Source organism: Phascolarctos cinereus, unplaced genomic scaffold, assembly GCF_003287225.1.
Source record: "Phascolarctos cinereus isolate Bilbo 61053 unplaced genomic scaffold, phaCin_HiC Scaffold_1;HRSCAF=81, whole genome shotgun sequence".
Classification (NCBI taxonomy): domain Eukaryota; kingdom Metazoa; phylum Chordata; class Mammalia; order Diprotodontia; family Phascolarctidae; genus Phascolarctos; species Phascolarctos cinereus.
In genome coordinates, this window is record NW_027555514.1 from 146,061,214 (window position 1) to 146,080,621 (window position 19,408).

Here is a 19,408-nt window from a genome sequence, read left to right on the forward strand (position 1 = left end):
CTCTGTCACTTAATCTGGGAAAGGCACTAAACCTCCTTGATGCTCAGTTTCTTTCTCTGTATGGCTGTAATAGGCCATTTAGTACCTACTTTTAGGTTGTTGTGAGATCAAATTAGATATGAAAATGTTTTTGGAAAACTTAGAGCACAGTGTAAAAGTCTGTTATGATTACAATCAAGTAATCTCGTAAGGTCTTAACAGGAATGGAAGACACTTTGAGGAAGGAAGGAAGGAAGGAAGTAATTTTATTGGTATATTTAATTTTTATATTGACCAACTATCTCCTGTGTCGCTCTCTTTTCCTTGTCTCAGAGAGCCATCCCTTATAAGAAAGTTAAAAAAGAGAGAGAGGGAGAAGAGGGGAAAAACATTAATACACAAAATAATCAGTGACCAATACATAGAAACAAATTGCCAACATATATAATATTCCACTCCCATGAACCCTCACTTCTGCAGAGAAGTTTGGGGGAAGGTGTCTTCAAATATCTTCTTTGGGGCCAAGCTTGATCTTTGTAAGTTTGCAACATTCATTTCTGTTTTCCCACAGTAATTTTTCAAGGATTTCATTACCTTAGTAGTTCTGCTGCAGTTTTATAACTTTATGCTCAATCATAAGAACATTCATTCTGTAGTACAATTTTTGACAAGCTTATATTTTTGTATATAGTAAATGCCCTCCCTGGCTATCTAAGGGACACTCTTGAGTATATATCTATAATTTCAAGTTTAATGCCAATAAAGCTTTCTATTCAGGTAATGAGTAAGATTTTGGATACTTTTCTATGGCTAAATTTTGATACAATATATATGCTTTGAATTTAAAGTTTCCACCTCTTCTTCAACTCTTCTACTTCTGTTTAAGTCTCTACTATTTTTGTCTTTTATCATGCCTATTTTTTAATGAAATATTCCCTTGGTGTCTCTAATTTTCTTGAAGAGAGCTCATGTCTTTCCTATTCTATTGTTTTCTTCTATTTCTTTGCATTCCTAATTTTTAAAAAGCCTTCTTCTCTTTCCTTGCTATTCTCTGGAATTTTCCATTCAGTTGGCTACATCTTTCCCTTTCTCCTTTACTTTTTGCTTTTCTTCTTTCCTCAGCTATTTGTAAAGCCTCATCAGACAGCCATTTTGCTTTCTTGCTCTTCTTTTTCTTTCCTGTACAATATTGTGAACCCCTGTCTATAGTTCTTCAGCACTCTATCTACCAGATCTAACCCCTTAAATCTATTCATCACCTCCACTGCATAGTCATATGAGATGTTATTTAGGTCTATGATCTGATGGTTTTCCCTACTTTCTTCAGTTTAAGTCTAAATTTTACAATTAGAATCTGAGCCACAATCAGCTCCAGGTCTTGTTTTCCCTGACGGTATAGACTTTGGCTGCAAAGTATAGAATCAGATTTTGATATTGACCATCTGGTGGTGTCCATATGTAGAGTCACCTTTCGGGTTGTTGGAAAAGAGTGTTTGCTATGACTAGCAAGTTATCTTGACAAACTGTATTAGTCTCTGCCCTACTTCATTTTGCACTCCAAGGCCAAACTCATACTAATTATCTTTTGATTTCCTACTTTAGCATTCCAGTCCCCCATGATGAATGTGACATCTTTTGTTGAGTTATTTCTAGAAGATGAGGCAGGTCTTCATAGAACTGAGCAACTTTGGCCTCTCTGCCATCAGTGGTTGGAGCACAGACTTGTATATCTGTGATGTTGAATGGTTTGCCTTAGATTCGAACAGAGATCATTCCATCATTTTTGAGACTGCTTTTCTCACCTTTTTTTGACTATGAGGGCTACTCCATTTCTTCTTAGGGATGTTGCACACAGTAGTATATGTCATGATCACCTGAATCAAATTCACCCATTCTCACCCATTTAAGTTCACTGATACTCAAGATGTTGATGTTTAATCTTTCCATCTTCTGTTTGACCCCCATCCATCCAGCTTATCTTGGTTCAGAGATCTAACGTTCCAGGCTTCTATGCAATATTGATCTTTACAGCTTGGGACTTTCCTTTTGTCACCAGATACATCCGCAGCTGAGCTTCCTTTCAGCTTTGGCTTGCCCACTTTACTCTTTCTGGAGCTACTTGTAGTTGTTCTCCACTCTTCCCCAGTAATGTTTTGGATGTCTTCCAACCTGAGGGACTCATCTTCCAATGTCATATCTTTTATCATTTTAATACTGTCCATGGAGTATTCTTGGCAAAAATATTGGAGTGGTTTGCCATTTCCTTCTCCAATTTGTAAATGTTATTTCATTGCATTTTGCTCTATCAAGTCAAATGTGTTTTTAAAAATATAAAATAATAAAATACAAGATCTTCTATTACTAGGTCTGTTCAGCCAACTATATGATGTGAAGGAGTAGCCTACTGTATAAAATAATTTGCAGAAGTGCCTGATCCCTTTTACTATATTAAGGATACCTTCAACATATATGTAGAGCTTTCTCATAAAGACTTTATTGAGATGAGAAATGTGGTATATGGGCCATTAGTTGGTGATGTCCTCTTAATTTAGGGGAATAACACTCATATTTTTTTTTTCAAATCATTTGGCATCTTCTCTTCTTTCAAAATATCTTAAATATCTTGAAAATTGATCCCTCAGTGTTTTTAAAATTATATCACCTCTAACATTGATTTCTATTAGCTACACGTGGAAATTTAGTCACATAATTTAGGAATAGAAATATAAAAGTTATACCCACTGAGTTTCCATGTGGTTCACATTATAATACTTCTGTTATATTATAGAGTAGAAATAAAATTTGAAGTCATCTAGGTACTCACAAGAATACCTTTCATTTGTAAAGCATTCCTCTTTCAGGCCTTGCAGTGGTATAACCAGATCAGATGGAATACACTGTTTAGTAACTTTGTGTGAATAATTCCAAATTGCTTTCTAGAGTAGTTGTACCCCTTTACAGACCCACCAACAGTACATCAATATGCCTGTTTGCCCATAGTTTCTCTAAAATTTATAATTTTTTACAAAATCTTGTCATCTTTGCCACTTTGATGTTTGTGAGGTGGAATCCCATAACTGTTTTAAATTGTATTTCTTTAATCATAATGATTTGAAGCATTTTTCTATATGACTATAAATAGCCTGGCTTTCTTCCCTTGAGTTCATAGCCTTGGATCATTTATCAACTGGGGAATGGCTCTTATTCTTATAAATTTGAATTAGTTCCTTGTATTCTTGGAAATGAGATCTTTAACAGAGAAACTTGTTGCAACAATTTTTTCAGGGTTATTTCCTTTTCTCTTTCATTTCAAATAGCCCCTTAATACTTTGGATCCCTGGACTTCTGTCTCTCTTGCCCTCAGCTTCTTCATCTATAAAATGAAGAGGTCAGACTAGCTGACCTTTAGGGTCTCTTCCACCTCTGGGATTTCATTAGTCCACCAAAGACTTGTTCCCTAATCCCCTAGAAATAATAACTGGAGACAGGCAATGTAATTTCTGCATACTGGGAGATTACCTACAGATTCAATGACATTTAAAAAAGAGAGAAGAGGTACCATTCCATAAAACCCATTTTTCCCACACACACAAAAAAAGACAACAATGAGTCTGAGGTCCTGGGATTCTGCCCAAGAAACACATAACTGCTGTGCCTAAAACACTTTTTCTCAGAAAACTGAAGATCCTGCCTAGAGTTTTATTTTGTGATTCAATCCTAATTTACATATTTGCATTCCTGCTATAGGATCTTGGTGACTTCTTATGCTGAAATTGTGGTAATCCTTTCATGGTTTGTTTCCAATTTCATTTCAAATATCCCTTAAACATTTACATTACAAGGAAAACATTTTTCATACAAACATAAAATCCTTATAGTTTTCTATTCTTCTTTGTGTTGAGAAATGAATAAGCATCAGAAGCTCTTTACCTTCCTTCTATGGGAAAAACATATCTTGGTCTTTAAAGAGGGTTTTGGAGTTGAATAAAATGTTATCAAGGCTGAAATTAGTAGGTCTTTCATTTGGCACATTTGGAGACCCTCAAGGTCACGAGGAAATTGGGATGAGCATACTCCTGGGATCTGCAGAGGGCAGGGTTCACAGAGTCCAGTCTCAGTCACTCATAGAACAAGAGTGCAATCAAATTTGGCGGGCTAGAGCAGGAAGGAATACAGGTTGGAAGTGCCCAAGCCTGCCCTGTGGACAGAGTACTATGACACCAGACTGTTTTTACTCCATGCATCACAGCAGCTCAGAGAACCTAAATGAGATCAGGTATTTTATAGGGAATGGTGGTTTCCCCATCTCTGACGTCTGTTGGGGAGAAGCCAATCAACTAACTAGGTTTCATGGCAATTTCAGGAAAGGAAGAGGAGTTGCCAGGCAGGAGGTGGGGCACATTTAGGGCAGAGACTGTCTGTCAGAGAAAGATAATTGCCCTCCAAACCAGAGGTTTTGCTGGATTATACCACCACATTTCTCAATCACTCACAGGGTTTGCTTCCCCTGTACCCTCCTGCCTTATCTGAGCTAATTAAGCTTTTGCCTAAGTTGAGAAGAGAGTTGCTGGTCTCCTATCCTTTTCAGCTGCCGATTCCAATATTTTTCCATGTAATTTTTATGGATCTAGTACTGTACTTGGGAGAAATTTTTGAGAACCAGATCTAAAACTTTATAGTTGTGTTATCATGGGCAAATCACACAATCTTTCTTTAGCCTCTGTTTTCTCCTACACAAAATGAACATGGTAGTACTTACGGTACCTACCAAGATTTCATTGTAAACCTTAAATAAGTACATCATTAGATCTATGATTCTAGCAAATGGTTCATATCACAACCCAAACACACCTAATTCTGTGCGACTCTTGTCTGTGTCTTCCTGTAAATGCACCATAGAAAGTCCACCCAACATATACACTAGTAGCTCTTCTCATGGTCCTTTGGGTACCAGTGCAACATATGGGGTGCCTATTTATCATATTTTATTCTGGTGACATGAGTTATGTGCCTCCTTTTCTGTTACATATCTCTTGAATTATGCCTTTTATTCTATTCCTTGAATGTAAGTCATAAATGGTAATATGCCACAGTCTGTTTTGACCCACTTACATTGAATTGGGTCACTCTCAATTTTGATTCTTCAGTAATAATTACATTCCATAAGGTGTGATCATATAGTATCAGAAGAATACAATTTTGATGAGTTTGTTTTGCTTTAGAGAGTTTATGAGAGAGAAAGAAAATCTGTTGACATCTGATCGTGCTAAACTCAACTGAATGGGAGATCACCATCCTGGCTTGGCCAATGCATAGATTGTGTTGAAGCTCAAAACATTTTATGAATTCTACTTGCAATTTGTATTTTTTCATTTTGTTTTGTTTTTTTAACTTTACAGAGAAAAGAAACAATGTGGAATTGAGAGGGTAGAATAAGTGTGGCAAGATATGCGGTGGCCTCCAAAAGGAACAAAATTTAAGTAGAATATATCTGAGTTGTAAAGAGACTTAGAGATGACCTAGTCCCAATACTTTCTATTACATATATAGGAATATATGTAGTAGAAGTAGGATGAAAGCCCAGGTCTCCTCACTCCCATGTTGTTTCTATTATATTAGGTTGCTTCAGGGTCTTAGTTCATTTCCTGATCTGCCTGGACCATATACCCAAATGGGGTTCTGTATCAGGTATGACACCCATGCAAAATGGCACTACATTGCAGTATGGCACAGGAAAGCATGGAGGAAATATTTAATCAACTCCTATGTAAAATAGTGGAGTGCATCCCTCCTAAGGATTTTCAAGAACCTTCTCTCCAACTTCTGAACTAAAGATTTTGACTTAATTGGTTTTCTTTTCTGAAGGGACTGTATGAGCTCCATCAGTATACAGACAATCCTAAATAAATTACATAAAATAGGACTGAAACTGTGAAAGGTACTCCCCAGTAAAATATTGTTTTTTGAAGTATTTTATTCATTTTCACTGCTAAATTGTATTGATGTTTCTACAGCTTAAAAGAAGAAAAAATGCTTGTACAAAAGGAATATGAGAAGATACCTAAACCTGGAGTAAGTGAGATTGTATTGAGTTTATAGCAAATAAAGCTAATTATAAAAATTATGATATATACTATCTTAGAGAACCTGGAAAAGCCCAAAGGATTTCACTCTGAGCTGTATTCAAAATGAAATCTCTGTGAGTTGTTAAGTAAACATGCATATGGGTTGCCAAATGTATGCTTTCAAAAAAGATCTGTAATCAAGCAGAGCCTTACAGTAGTATGTAAGGCCCCCTTGCGACCTTGATCTTCCCCAAAATGGGTTCTATTGGATAGTGTCCACTTTGTGTACTGCAAAAACAATCCTATTGTTGGCACTCAAAATAACTGTTACTGTTGATCCATACTAACACATGATGATTTTTTGAGGAGCTCAAGCTTAATAAAGGAAACATTTATGGGGAATAATAGGGATAGCATGGAAATCATTCATTTGAATACACAATTGGCAACTAATACCAAAACAGTGTTGTGTTACTTAGTTGTCTTTCAGAATACATTTCCCAACCAATACAATGTTAAAAGTGGTAGCTAAGTTGTATAATGTACCTGAAATGAAGTATAAGTATTATAATGAAATGTAGTAATAATATTACAAGTCTAATGCAATGAAATCTAGCTATCATTTAGTATGAAATTGTTTCTAAGGGAAAAAGGATTCTGAATGATAGCCTTGGATGTCCAGAACACTGTGATACCCCTGTTTCCCTGCAGTGGCAAGCAGTTGAAATGATAGGTAATCCTGGGCATCAGCAATTTTTACATCAAAAAAAGAGGGGAGATACTTATATACCTAGTTAATGAAAGATACCTCCCTGGTCAAGCACTCTGTAGATATTCTGTATTATTGGAGCAAAGAGCAATTGCACCTATAAGAAGTGAGAGTCATTTGGAGAGATTCTGGTCAATTATTTGCATTTTTGGGCAGTTTATTAAGCAAAATATCTGCAAATGATGTTGTCAAATTATAAAACCACCCAAAAATTGTCATTCACAATTTTAGATGCTTAACATGAAATCGAAGTCTATCTGAAAAAGGAAAACATATCCAATATTAGAATAGAAAATAGCAATGCTGATCATTTTAACAGTAACAGAAGAAACCCCAATCTGACATGCTCCTATAAATGTGTGTCTTGAAACTGTTACTCCCCTGTAAGAGATTTGAAATTTTTTTGTTAATTTTTTGTTAATTGCCATGATCTTTGAACCAAAATCACTTTACAAGTATTTTTAGAAAAATTCAGTAGTTTTAAAAATGCTACAGTGATTTTTTTTCCATATTCAAGAACAAGATCTTATTTTTATGTGAATTTTAAAGGAAATGGAGAAGAGGGTGAAGCAATTGAAAGAAAACAGTGAAGACTTACGTAAAGAAGTAATCCAAAAGAAACTAGAAATTAAAAACTTAAGGGAAGATCTGCTATACAAGCAAAAACTGTCACTAAAGGACAAAAAAGAACTAGATGATTTATTAGAAGAAGAAGATAACTTAAAGGTACAGTAGTTAAGCTAAATAAATGCTATATGCATGCATGAAAACAACAATCCCTACAGGATAAGAGCTAATGTTTACTTTTTAAAATAATTAATTAATTAATTTTTATTTGTCAGCATTCACTTCCATAAGATTTTGAGTTTTAAATTTTCTTCCCCTTCTCCTCCCCCCTCCCCATGACCTTGTGCAATCTGATATAGCCTCTACTTATACACTTACATTAAGCATATTTTCACATTAGTCATGATGTAAAGAAAAATTAGAACTAATGGGAAGAACCACGAGAAAGACGAAATAAAACAAAACAACAAAAGAAAAGGAGAGCAAATAGTATGCTTCCATCTGCATTTAGACTCCATAGTTCTCTCTCTGGATGTGGATAGCATTTTCCATCTTGAGTCTTTTGAAGATGTCTGAAATTCTTGCATTGCCGAGAAGAGTTAAGTCTATCAAACTTAGTTATCGCACGATGTGGCTGTTACTGTGTACAGTGTTCTCCTACTTCTGCTCATTTCACTCAGCATCAGTCCGTACAATTTTTTCTAGGTTCATTTCTTATAGCACATTAGTATTCCATTACATTCATGTAACGCAACTTATTCAGCCATTCCCCTACTGATGGGCATCCCCTCATTTCTTTGCCAACACAGAAAGAGCTGCTATAAATGTTTTTGTACAGGTGGGTCCTTTTCCCATTTTTATGATCTTTTAGGGATGCAGCCCTAGAAGTGCTATTGCTGGTTATATAGCCCTTTGGACATAGTTCCAAACTGCTCTCCAGAATGGTTGGATCCATTCACAGTTCTACCAACAATTTATTAGTGTGGCAATTTTCCCACATCCTCTCCAACATTTATCATTTTCCTGTTTTGTCATGTTGGCCAATCTGATAGGTGTGATGTGATACCTCAGAGTTGTTTTCATTTGCATTTCTCTAATCAATAGTGATTTAGAACATTTTTTCATATGACTGTAGATAGCTTTAATTTCTTCCTGTCCTTTGACCATTTATCAGTTGGAGAATGTCTTGTATTCTTACAAATTCAATTCAGTTCTTTATATATTTTAGAAACAAGGCCTTTATCAAAGACCCTGGCTGTAAAATTGTTTCCCGGCTTTCTGCTTCCCTTCTAATCTTGGTTGCATTGTCTTTGTACAAAACCTTTTCAGTTTAATGTAATCAAAGTCATCCGTTTAGCGTTTCATAATGTTCTCTATCTCTGGTTTAGTCATACATTCTTCTGAGTGTTTTGGTATGGTAACAATGGTGTAAAATGAAGCTCTTAAGTTTTTATGGATTGATGTTATATTCAGGCGATTGTAGGCAGTCTGTGATAGTCTACAATAGTGGCTTTGTTCCAATGTAATTTATTTTGGTCTGTTTTGTAGTAGAGTGATTTTCTGTCTGTTAGTATGTAAAATATACTAAATTTTTTATGTGTAATCTATCCAGCAGGTTATATCTTACGAGGTATTTACTAGGGGCTAAATTTTTACAGCCTGTGGGAATGGGTTATGCCTTTTCTTACATGATCTACATTGGTCACTAAGTACAGGCTTAAGGATAGTTTTTGGTGGCATTGACCTGGTCCTGAATTGCCATCATTAGCCTTCCTGCTTTTACAAATTTTCATTTCTCAGCCACTAGAGTGATGATTCTCTTTTTAATATATTGTTGCCTGAGTTCATGGGATATTACCCACAGAGGGCATTTTGATTCCACTCTTGGATCTTAGTCATTTTAAAGGCTCCATACAAAGGTAAGTCATTGTTAGTTACATTGTTAAGTCATAATTAGTTAAATAATTTAAAATTATCTCAAGTTTTTATGGATCTGTTCTATCTGGGCAATTCTGGGCAACAGTTGAGTCAACAGGAATGCTTCAGTTCCAGTCCAGTGTATTAGTAGAGTTCTCAAGGATATTTTCATGCTTGCACTTGTAGTATGGAGATTTGTCATCTATGAGTTCATAAAATATAATGAGATTTTAATGTGTTTATTATCTAATTCTCATATTATTATTTCTCAGTGTTAAGAATGAACTTCACACATATAGTTTTTTTCTTTACACTGAAGCTATAGATTGACGGTAGCCTCAAAACCATAATATCACCTCTTCCTGAAAGTATTATGTGGCATGTATTTATGTTTTTACAGTGAATTAAAATTAATTTTATACTTACTATTGTGCAAGCCCCTCCAGCTAAAACTAGAGATGACAAACATTGGCCCAGATGGTGTTGGCAATATAGCACATATTAAATATATAGATGTTAAAATATGTAGAGATAATATATATACGTTAAATAATATAGATAATATATAGATATTAAATCAAAGGAAAATTAACAAAATAATTTATTTCTCAGAAATATATTGAATTAGATGTTTTTCCAGATAACTTAGTTTAATGTTTTCCTTTCTTTACTAGGATGAAGTGGTCCGCCATCAAAGCATCCCTTTGCAAATTAGAAAAGAAATAGAAAAAATATTCCGAAAACGACTGTATGATTTAAATCTTCTTTTAAAATATTTTTCCACAGTAATGAATGTATACTATAAAATAAGAAAGTAAATCTAGATATATAAGAACTTTTTTTTTGTAAAATCCATCAAATTGCTGGCATAACTTTAGAATTTATTTTAACTAAGTGCCAAATAGCAAGTACGTTAAAAGAAAAGACTTTTATTAGTACGGCAAATTATTACTTCAGTACATACATACATATATCTATATGCAACATTTATGGGGCCAGATTTTCTTTCTCATTCAAGACTCCTCTTTAGACAATTTTTATGTGTGCATAGATATAAAGTGTATCTATCTACATATGAAATATGGAAGTGGTATAGAGTAGTAAGAATCCAGTATTCCAGGTAACTACAAGCCACAATTATGGAATATTTTCACTTATCCAGTGCTCAAATATATAGCTCCCCCAATTGCCTGAAATAGTCATATAGTAAATAAAACAGCCTCCAAAGCATTTGCAGTGGGGAAAAAGAAAAAGTGAGGAGATCTGAAGATTTAAAGAAGTAGCCCTATTATGACTGATCTATTTGCTAACCAGAAAAAGGAAGAAATTCTCTCACTGGGTGGTAGAAAAAGCAGACCCACAGAGATGGAATCACTTAGAAGCACATCAGATGTTGTCAGGTAGAGGTGGTCTTTCGCCAAGCTAGTGGCTGGGATTCAAATTTGGTGGTTGTGGTTTTTCAGTCTTGTCCTATTCTCTGTGACCCTATTTAGGGTTTTCTTGGCAAAGATAGTGGAGTGGTTTGCCATTTCCTTCTCTGGCTCATTTTATAGATGAGGAAACTGAGGCAAATAGTGTTAAGTGACTTGCCCAGGGTTACACAGCCCAATAAGTGACTGTGGCCAGATTTGAACCCATGAAGATGAGTCTTCCTGATTTTAGGCTCAGCCCCTGTCTACTGCACCTCTAGCTGCCTCTCCAGTCAAGAAGACAATACTTAGGATAGCTTCCTGTCTTGGCCTCTTGGCTTTTATATGCTTCTTCTCGGGTTAGAACCAATCACAACACAGCTTTGCCAGGCCCTACGGGTAGGAGCAGATAAGTCATTGTACCATATAGCTAAGGTTCAAGGGAAGAGGAATAAAACTGCTTCTGGCAGGAAATCCCAAGAGTGTGAGAGAAGCAGCAGGAAAATTAAGGATTTGAGACAAGAAAGAAGGTAAGGAAAAGGGAGGAGAAAGTAGTACAGCAGGAACAGTGATGGGAAGAGTGAGAAAGAAATCACTTATTTTCAAGAGAAGGAGCAAACAAAGAGTAGACATTATGATGGAAAAGAGAAAAGAAATCCCGATTAGAACAATATAGCCACCTAGTGGGAATGCATTATAGGGGCAAACAGATCAATACATCTCAGCAGGCCCAAGACCATCACTGAACCACACTAAGAAGAGTAGAGCAAATAGAGACTATGAAGTGGGGAAATAGCCTTATACACACTAACAGTCTCTGAAGGTATTAACTAGTGGTATTCATCTCAACCCAGAGTCCTTAGCAAAAAAATATATATATTCTTATGCTTTGCTAAGCTTATAAATTGCAGATCCGGTGCTCATCTGCACTGAGAAAGAGAATATCTTCCTCAGGATTTCCCTTTGCCAATGAAATAATGGGTCCAATTGAAAAAAAAAACACATACAAAAGCAAAACTTCTGTTTATTGAGTCAGGTAAGTAGGCAAATATATTTGGAAAAAACTCAATGAAAAAGTATGAAAACCAGTTTGGGGATGTTTAATACTAGAAGGATTGAGAGTGTCAACTGATGCAAAAAAAATTATTGTAATTTTACTTTAAAATAAATATTTTCATCCTATCTACTTTCTTTTCCTTAAGGATAAAAAAAATACACTGCATCAACTGATGCAGTTTGGTTCTTTGAGGTATTCTTTTACAGTAAAAGTAAATTCTGGTCCTTGCAGTGCTAGTGGATACACTTTCAGTTATGCAGAAAGTACAGTTGTCAAGGATGCCTCAGTCCCTGACTATGCCAGAGAATTGAGTTATTACAGTGCCAGCCACCTACTCTTTCACCCTTCCCCACTGATAGCCCTTTGTCTCACCACTGCCCACTTAGTCTTCTCTTCCATCACTTCTTAGTGACCTTTCCCCTGCTGCTGAATTTTTTTCTCCCCAACTCTCTTTCTGAGGAGCTTCGGGAACTAGTAGATTTAAAGTGTACCCACTAAACCCCACTTTTCCACTTCTCACTTGTCTACCCTTCTGAGCTTTCTGACCCAAGCTGTCCCTTCCATAATCGTTCTGGACCAGCCTGGCAGGAGCAGTTGGCTCAAGGGCCTAGGTTTTCAAACAAGACTATGTAGAGAGGACAGTCCAGTATGAGGAGGTGAGAAGATATGACAGTTTCCTTTGACTGAAAAAAATGACCATTTACGAACTTTTCCCACAGAGAAACCGAGAAGAAAAGAGCAGTTTTGGTAGATCAAGTAAATGATATAAGTGAAACACTCAAGAAATCAGAAAACAAAGTTAATAGTTTATTGACAGAGAAGGAGGAGGTGATAAAAGAAGTAGAAGGGAAGAGAGCCCTACTGGAAATCAAAGAAAGAGAATTCAACCAACTGTCAAAATTATTGGAATTGACCAAAGAGAATGAAGCCAGTTTACTGACTGAAAGGTTAGTTGTATGGTATTAGATATGATTTTCTTGTGATTTTTAAAGACTTGAAAATATTTTTAAAAATGTTTTGGGTTAACAAGATATCACTATGCTTTTGAATAGGGCTACAATGCCATTTTTTTCCTTTTGACTGCTTTTTTCTTTCTGTTATATTACTATCACTCCCCATTCAAATTAATTTAATTCCTTCAGAAATTAAGTCCTTGTTATGTTCCAGGCACTGCTCTATGAACAGGAGATATAGTGTCCCTGCCCTTAAGGAGTTTATACCCATCCCACCTCCAACCAACCTTACCGAGAGAGCTTTCTCTTTGCAACTTAAGCAAAACAAAACAAACACATTGGCCACGTCTGAGGATGTATGACTCTTTTGTTGTTGGGTTTTTTTCCTTCTTTTTTTTCTTTTTTCAGTCATGTCCAACTCTTCATTGACCCCATTTAAGATTTTCTTGGCAGAGATACTGGAGTGGTTTGCTGTTTCCTCCTCTAGCTCATTTTACAGATAAAACTGAGGCAAACACAGTTAAGTGACTTGCCCACACAGCTGGTATGTGTCTGAGGTCAGATTTGAAGATGAGTCTTCCTGATTCCAGGCCCAGCACTCTATCCACTATGCCACTTAGCCACCCTTATTCTTCCCTGATAGCCATCACCTTCTGCATGGGGGTATGTTTCACCATCAAGTCCTTTAAAGGCAAGATTGGTTTAGAGCATCATGATAAGAGTTCTGATCTTTATTTTTTGTTTTAATTGTTGAGAATCTATTTTTAAGATGCTGTATTTTCCCTATACTTTCCTACCTCTCATATCTTTCAGTGTTATTTTTCCATCAAATTAGTGCAATCATTGTTAGATCATTTTCTTTGTTTCATACTGTATGCTGTATGAATTCATTCAAGTCTTCTCAAGTTTCTCTGAATTTCTCAGGTTTTTCATTTCTTACTACACAATCACAGGATCCTGGACTTAGGGCTAGACCTCTGAGTCCATCTAATCTATCACCCTTATTTTACAGATGAGGAAACTGAGGCCCAAGGATTTGAGTGATTTGTCCAAAGTCACATGAATAATAAATGTAAGAGGCAGGGTATAAACTCAGGTCCTCTGACTCCAAAGCCAGTGAGCCTTCCACTGTAGCATGCAGCCTCTATTACATTACATTCCACATTCCACAATTTGTTTAACCACTCCCCAGCTGACTGATACCCACTGTGTTTCCACTTTGGGCCACCACAGAAAGTGGTAGATGTCTTTTGTACGTATGGGACTTTATTCTTGGTGTAAGTTCCACATTGTGGTATCACAGGACACAGAGTTCTCTTTCTCTTTCCTCTCATTTCCCCTTCCCTCTCTCTTTTTCTCCTTTTCTCTTCCTCTCCCTCCATCTCTCACCCCTCTTCCTCTAACTCCACACTCTTTCCTTCACACAAGCTCTACAAATGAGAAAGCTATGTATGCCATTTGAATGAATTCTTTTTTTTTAACTAAGTAGAACATACTGAATGTTTTCATTCTTGTTATTTTCCTGGATCATCAAACTATATAACACTTAGAGCTTTAAAAAAACAACAGTCTACTATGTTTTTTAAATTCATGAATTATGCCTGATTTGAAACACCAGCACTTGCCCATGTTTAGGGAATTTCCAAATCAATGAATGATATTTTAAGAGTAATTGTGATTTTTTTTTCCAATGAGAACCATCTCTTCAATACTAGTATGTACTAGAGGTGTATATACTTTCCATTTTCAATTAGGTGTCAGACTATCCAGATGTTTCTACATCAGATTAACCTCTTAGACCAACTCTTAGGTTATGTGGAAATTAACTGCAGTCAAACCTTTAAGTTGCCCTATTCACTGTGATTCAGGGATCATGATGGAATAGCTTCATATACTTATGTGGAAGACATTGTCTATGTGCCATGAACTGATGGGTATCAATGAATAACTGTAAGAACGAAAGGACAGAAGTCCCTGGAGAGCTGATATTTGGATTGTTTGTTTGTTTGTTTGTTTTCTAATTTTCTTCCTTAGAGGGATTGTGGAACTCAACTTGCGTAACTGCCTCATTGACAAGCATAATTTCCATGATGAAGTCACTCGTAAGCAGAGAGAAAAAGATCGAGACATCAGAAATTTGAAAAAGATGGAGCTGCTCTTGAAAGTGAGCATGGATTCACTGGCTCAAATTCAAACACTGCATCAGCGACTCACATTAGAGGTATGTGCCATTCATCAAGATTGGGTATGTGAGTTCAGCATTGCATAATAAGATAAACATATTTTAATAAGTTTTTTGGGGGGTTGTGTATTTGTTTAACTAGCAATAAAGAAAGGAAAAGCAAAAGAGAAAGAAGAGATCAGGGAAAAGGTAAACTGAAAATGAAGTATCTTTAACTGATATTCCATCAGTTGTGCTACTCTACTATAATAATTAATAATAATTTTGTTGTTTAGTCATTTTCAGTCATGTCTGACTCTTTTTTTTTTTTAACTCCTTTGGGGTTTTCTTGGCAAAGATACTGGAGTGGTTTGCCATTTCCTTCTCCAGCTCACGTTTGCAGACAAGGAAACAGGCAAACAGTGGTTAAGTGCCTTGCTCCACGGTCACATAGCCAGTAAGTGTCTGAGATCAGATTTAAACTCAGATTCTTCCTGATTCCAGGCCTGGCCCTCTATCTATCATGCCACCTCGCTGCCCAATAACTAGCCAACATTTATATAACACTTCCTTTGTGTCAGACACTGTGCTAAGCACTTTCATGTGCTCCTCACAACAACCCTGCAATGTAAATGTTATTATTATCCCTATTGTATAGATGAGGAAACAGAAGCAAACAGAGGTTGTTACTTGCCCAGAGTCATATAGCTAGTAAATATCTGAAGCCAGATTTGAACTCACACACTGGAGTGAATTTTTCAGAGATTGTGCTTTAATGGCATAGCTTTTGATGTCTTTGGGGTCAACTTCATGGCACTATGAAACCTTGAAGTAGTGTAAATCAATTTCTTTTTTCTTTTCTATTTGTATTCCATTTATTTATTATTTTTTCTGGAAACAGTCCTACAAATAGAATTATCTAAATTTGACAAATGATTTTCTCATCCATGATTTCATTTGATCTTCACAACAACCATGAATAGTAGGCAGGGCAAAGATTACTCTTTACAGATGAGGGAACCACAGCATTTTAAAAATCCCTGCAACACCTGAACCATCTCATTGGCAAAATAAAACTGCCAAGTATGGAAGAGGATCTATTGCCTCCAGGCCAACAGTTTTCCTGTGTTATAGTACAGCACATAGGCTAGTTTTCAGTGGCACGTGTCAACAGGGACATGCTTGCCAGTCCCCCGTCTGTATCATTTACAGCATTCCTTCTTCCTGTCTGTGCCAGTCAGCTCATAGATGCCCTTCTCCAATTCCCTCTGCTCACTTCTCCCCCACAGGGCTTTATCCCCATCATCACCTAGCTTCCTACAACAGTAAAATAGGAGCCAGTACCTTTTCAAAAATGGGCAATCAAATTGGCCCATAGTCTATGGTGTGTATGAAAGGGAGTGGGAGTGGGGAGTGGAAATCATATCATCTCTCACTGGTGGGGGAGGGCTGATATTCCAGGACTGCTCAGGAGCCAGCGTGCCTACTGTTAAATTTTCAGTATTAGCATTTGCACCTCAGAAACCAGAATACAAATCAGGGCTTCATTTATTATTTTCTTGATTTTCTAGTATTAAGAAAGAGATGGAGAAAATGATAATAACACAGATTAAACTTAAAAGTGTGTCATACATACATTTTCCCCCACCCCAAAAAGCCAGATTCTTAACAGTGATCATCACACCTCTGGGTGATAACCACCCTTACTACAGAATTAAAAACCAGTGGAGTGTGATGGAAAGATCACTGGATTTGGAGTCAGAAGAACACGCTTTCCAGTCTTCTCACTTACCCCCAAATACTCTGCAATCCAGTGACAGAGGCCCTCTTGCTATTCCTCATGCAGGACAGCCCATCTTCTGCTCCTGGACGTTTTCCCTGGCTGTCTCCCATGCCTGTAATTTTGTCCCGCCTCCTGGCTTCCCTGGCTACCTTCAAGTCCTACCCAAATCCTCCCTTCTACAAGAAGCTTTTCTCAATCCCCCTTAGTGCCAGTGCCTTCCCTGTGTTGATTATCCCAAGTCTATCCTGTATGTTAGCTTGTCTGTACATAGTTATTTGCATGTTGTCCCCCCCATTAGACTATGAGCTCCTTGAGAGCAGGACTATCTTCTGCCTCTCTTGGTATCCCTAGAGCTTAGCAGAGTGCTGCCTGGCACATAGTAGGTACTTAGTAAATGCTTGTTGACTGACTGGCTCTACCAATTTCCAAGAAGCTAGACCATGGCCAAAAGAGTCTTTTGAAGATTCAGTTTCCTCATGTATAAAATGAGCATAACATTTGCATTATCTATATCAGGACTGTTGTGAGGAAAGTACTTTATAAATCATGGAGCATCATATGAATGTGAGTGATTATTTTTTCACTGGAGCAGGGGAGAAGAGAGCAGAGGGAACTGGGGGAAGGGCATCTGTGAGATGACTGACACAGACAGGAAGAAGGAATGATGTAAATGATACAGATAGGGACTGGCAAGCTTGTCCCCACTGACACGTGTGCCACTGAAAACTAGCCTATATGCTGTACTATAACACAAGAATACTGTTGGCCTGGAGGCAATAGATCCTCTTCCATACTTGGCAGTTTTATTTTGCCAATGAGATGGTTCAGGTGTTGCAGGATTTTTAAAATGCTGTGGTTCCCTCATCTGTAAAGAGTAATCTTTGCCCTGCCTACTATTCATGGTTGTTGTGAAGATCAAATGAAATCATGGATGAGAAAACCATTTGTCAAATTCAGATAATTCTATTTGTAGGACTGTTTCCAGAAAAAATAATAATAATGGAATAAATAAATGGAATACAAATAGAAAAGAAAAAAAATTGATTTACACTACTTCAAGGTTTCATAGTGCCATGAAGGTGACCCCAAAGACATCAAAAGCTATATCATTGGAGCACAATCTCTGAAAAATTCTACCAAGCTAGAATAATGTTAAGTGCAGTCTAGACAACAATGTATGTGTGCCTAGTGTTCCGTGAAAGTGCTGGTCATCCATTGTTACTAGGTAATGGATTCTTTGACTGTGGCAAATGATGAAACAAATCAAAATACAAAATGGTGTACCCCGTCCATTTCCACAGTGGTGATGTCATAGAATCAGGAAGGGGATGGATGGTGATAACACACTTTTTAGGACATGTATAAGAATTAATATAACTGTTATTGCTCTGAATATGAGCTTTGTCAAACAACCAATAAATAAATTGATATACTACTGGAGGAGTTGAACCTTATCAATATTTACTTTCTTATGATGAGTTAATTCAATAGGATTCAACAAGTATTCAACTGAGATAACGTTTGTAAAGTGCTTAACACAGTGACTAGCAAATAGCAGGAGTTTAATAAATGCTTGTTTCCCACCTCCCTAACCCTATTCAGCAAAGGGACAGTTGCCAATCAGCATTGGTAGAGGGAGTTTCCCTTCCAGAAGCTCTGAAAGCTGATGAAATGACAGGCTGGGAGAAAAAAATAAGCTAGGAATTGAGATAATCTCTGGGCATACAAAGACAAAAACAAAATAGTCCCTGCCCTCAAAGGAGCTTATGTTCCCAAGGGACTAAAAGATCTTAGGAAGTTATAACTAATTGGAAGTAGTACCTTTTGGGAGAGGAAAATTAAGGAGCCAGAGGAGTTTGATTTCATTGTACACCAAAGGCAACAAGAAACACCATTTCGTGAAATATTCCTTCTTGGCACTGATGATGAGGAAAAACAAAAAGACTGCCATGAAGGTAATTGAAATATACGTGCTAACATCTATTGAAAAGGATGAAGTAGACTAATTCTATGAAGAATTAAGTTAAATGGACATATATCTTAATTCAAATGACTTCAGTAAGGAAGGATAGATGATAGATGCATAGGTAATGTGTGTATTTAAATATATATCTATACACATACATATAAATATATATGTAGAGATAACTATATGTTGGAAAATGTGCTTTAGGATTAAGAAATGAGAGAGAAAAGGCTTGTAGGCTATCCAAAAGATTCGTGCCTATATGCACTATATGCCAAGAAGAAAGCCAGAAGAAAATAGTAGACATGTTAACCAAATAATATCACAGAAATGAAAGTGATTATGTTTTAAGACAGGAAATAGCTGGTTATTATCATAGCAGTCTTTTTAGAATCTCTTGTCTTTGTATTCAGGCCATCAACTAGTCAGAGCAAGGCCAAAATCAGCAGTAAATTAGAGGAAAGTATAAAGATGAGAATATATTTTGCTCAGTTATGGTAGTTACAAACTCTCTGAACAAGCTGTTGAAAAGATGACAAAAAGGCAAAGACGTTAACTCTGATCATCAACATCTTGGAGAAGTATAATGAAATCAATCAAAATGAGGACTATGAAAAAAAAAAGTCTATAAACTAGATCTGCCAGGTAACACTTGATTTCCGGGCAGAGGCAGAGACATGTCAGGCAGGAACAATACTGGTTCAGAGTCAAGTTCATTTGTAAAACATTACAGAGGAAGGTATCCTCTTATAAAATGAAGAAAAGCAGAAGAGAGGAAAACA

At 36.6% G+C, this 19,408-nt stretch overlaps 1 protein-coding gene across 2 annotated transcripts in view; it reads left to right on the forward strand.

The window, feature by feature from the left end:
• Positions 1-19,408, forward strand: part of CCDC146 (coiled-coil domain containing 146) — a 181,950-nt gene that overhangs the window by 119,099 nt on the left and 43,443 nt on the right. For both annotated transcript variants that reach the window (XM_020984512.2, XM_078154531.1), the window contains 5 exons: positions 5,994-6,051; positions 7,363-7,539; positions 9,972-10,045; positions 12,483-12,710; positions 14,751-14,937. In XM_020984512.2, coding sequence (XP_020840171.1) covers positions 5,994-6,051; positions 7,363-7,539; positions 9,972-10,045; positions 12,483-12,710; positions 14,751-14,937 — 724 coding nt within the window. The remainder of the gene's footprint in view (positions 1-5,993; positions 6,052-7,362; positions 7,540-9,971; positions 10,046-12,482; positions 12,711-14,750; positions 14,938-19,408) is intronic.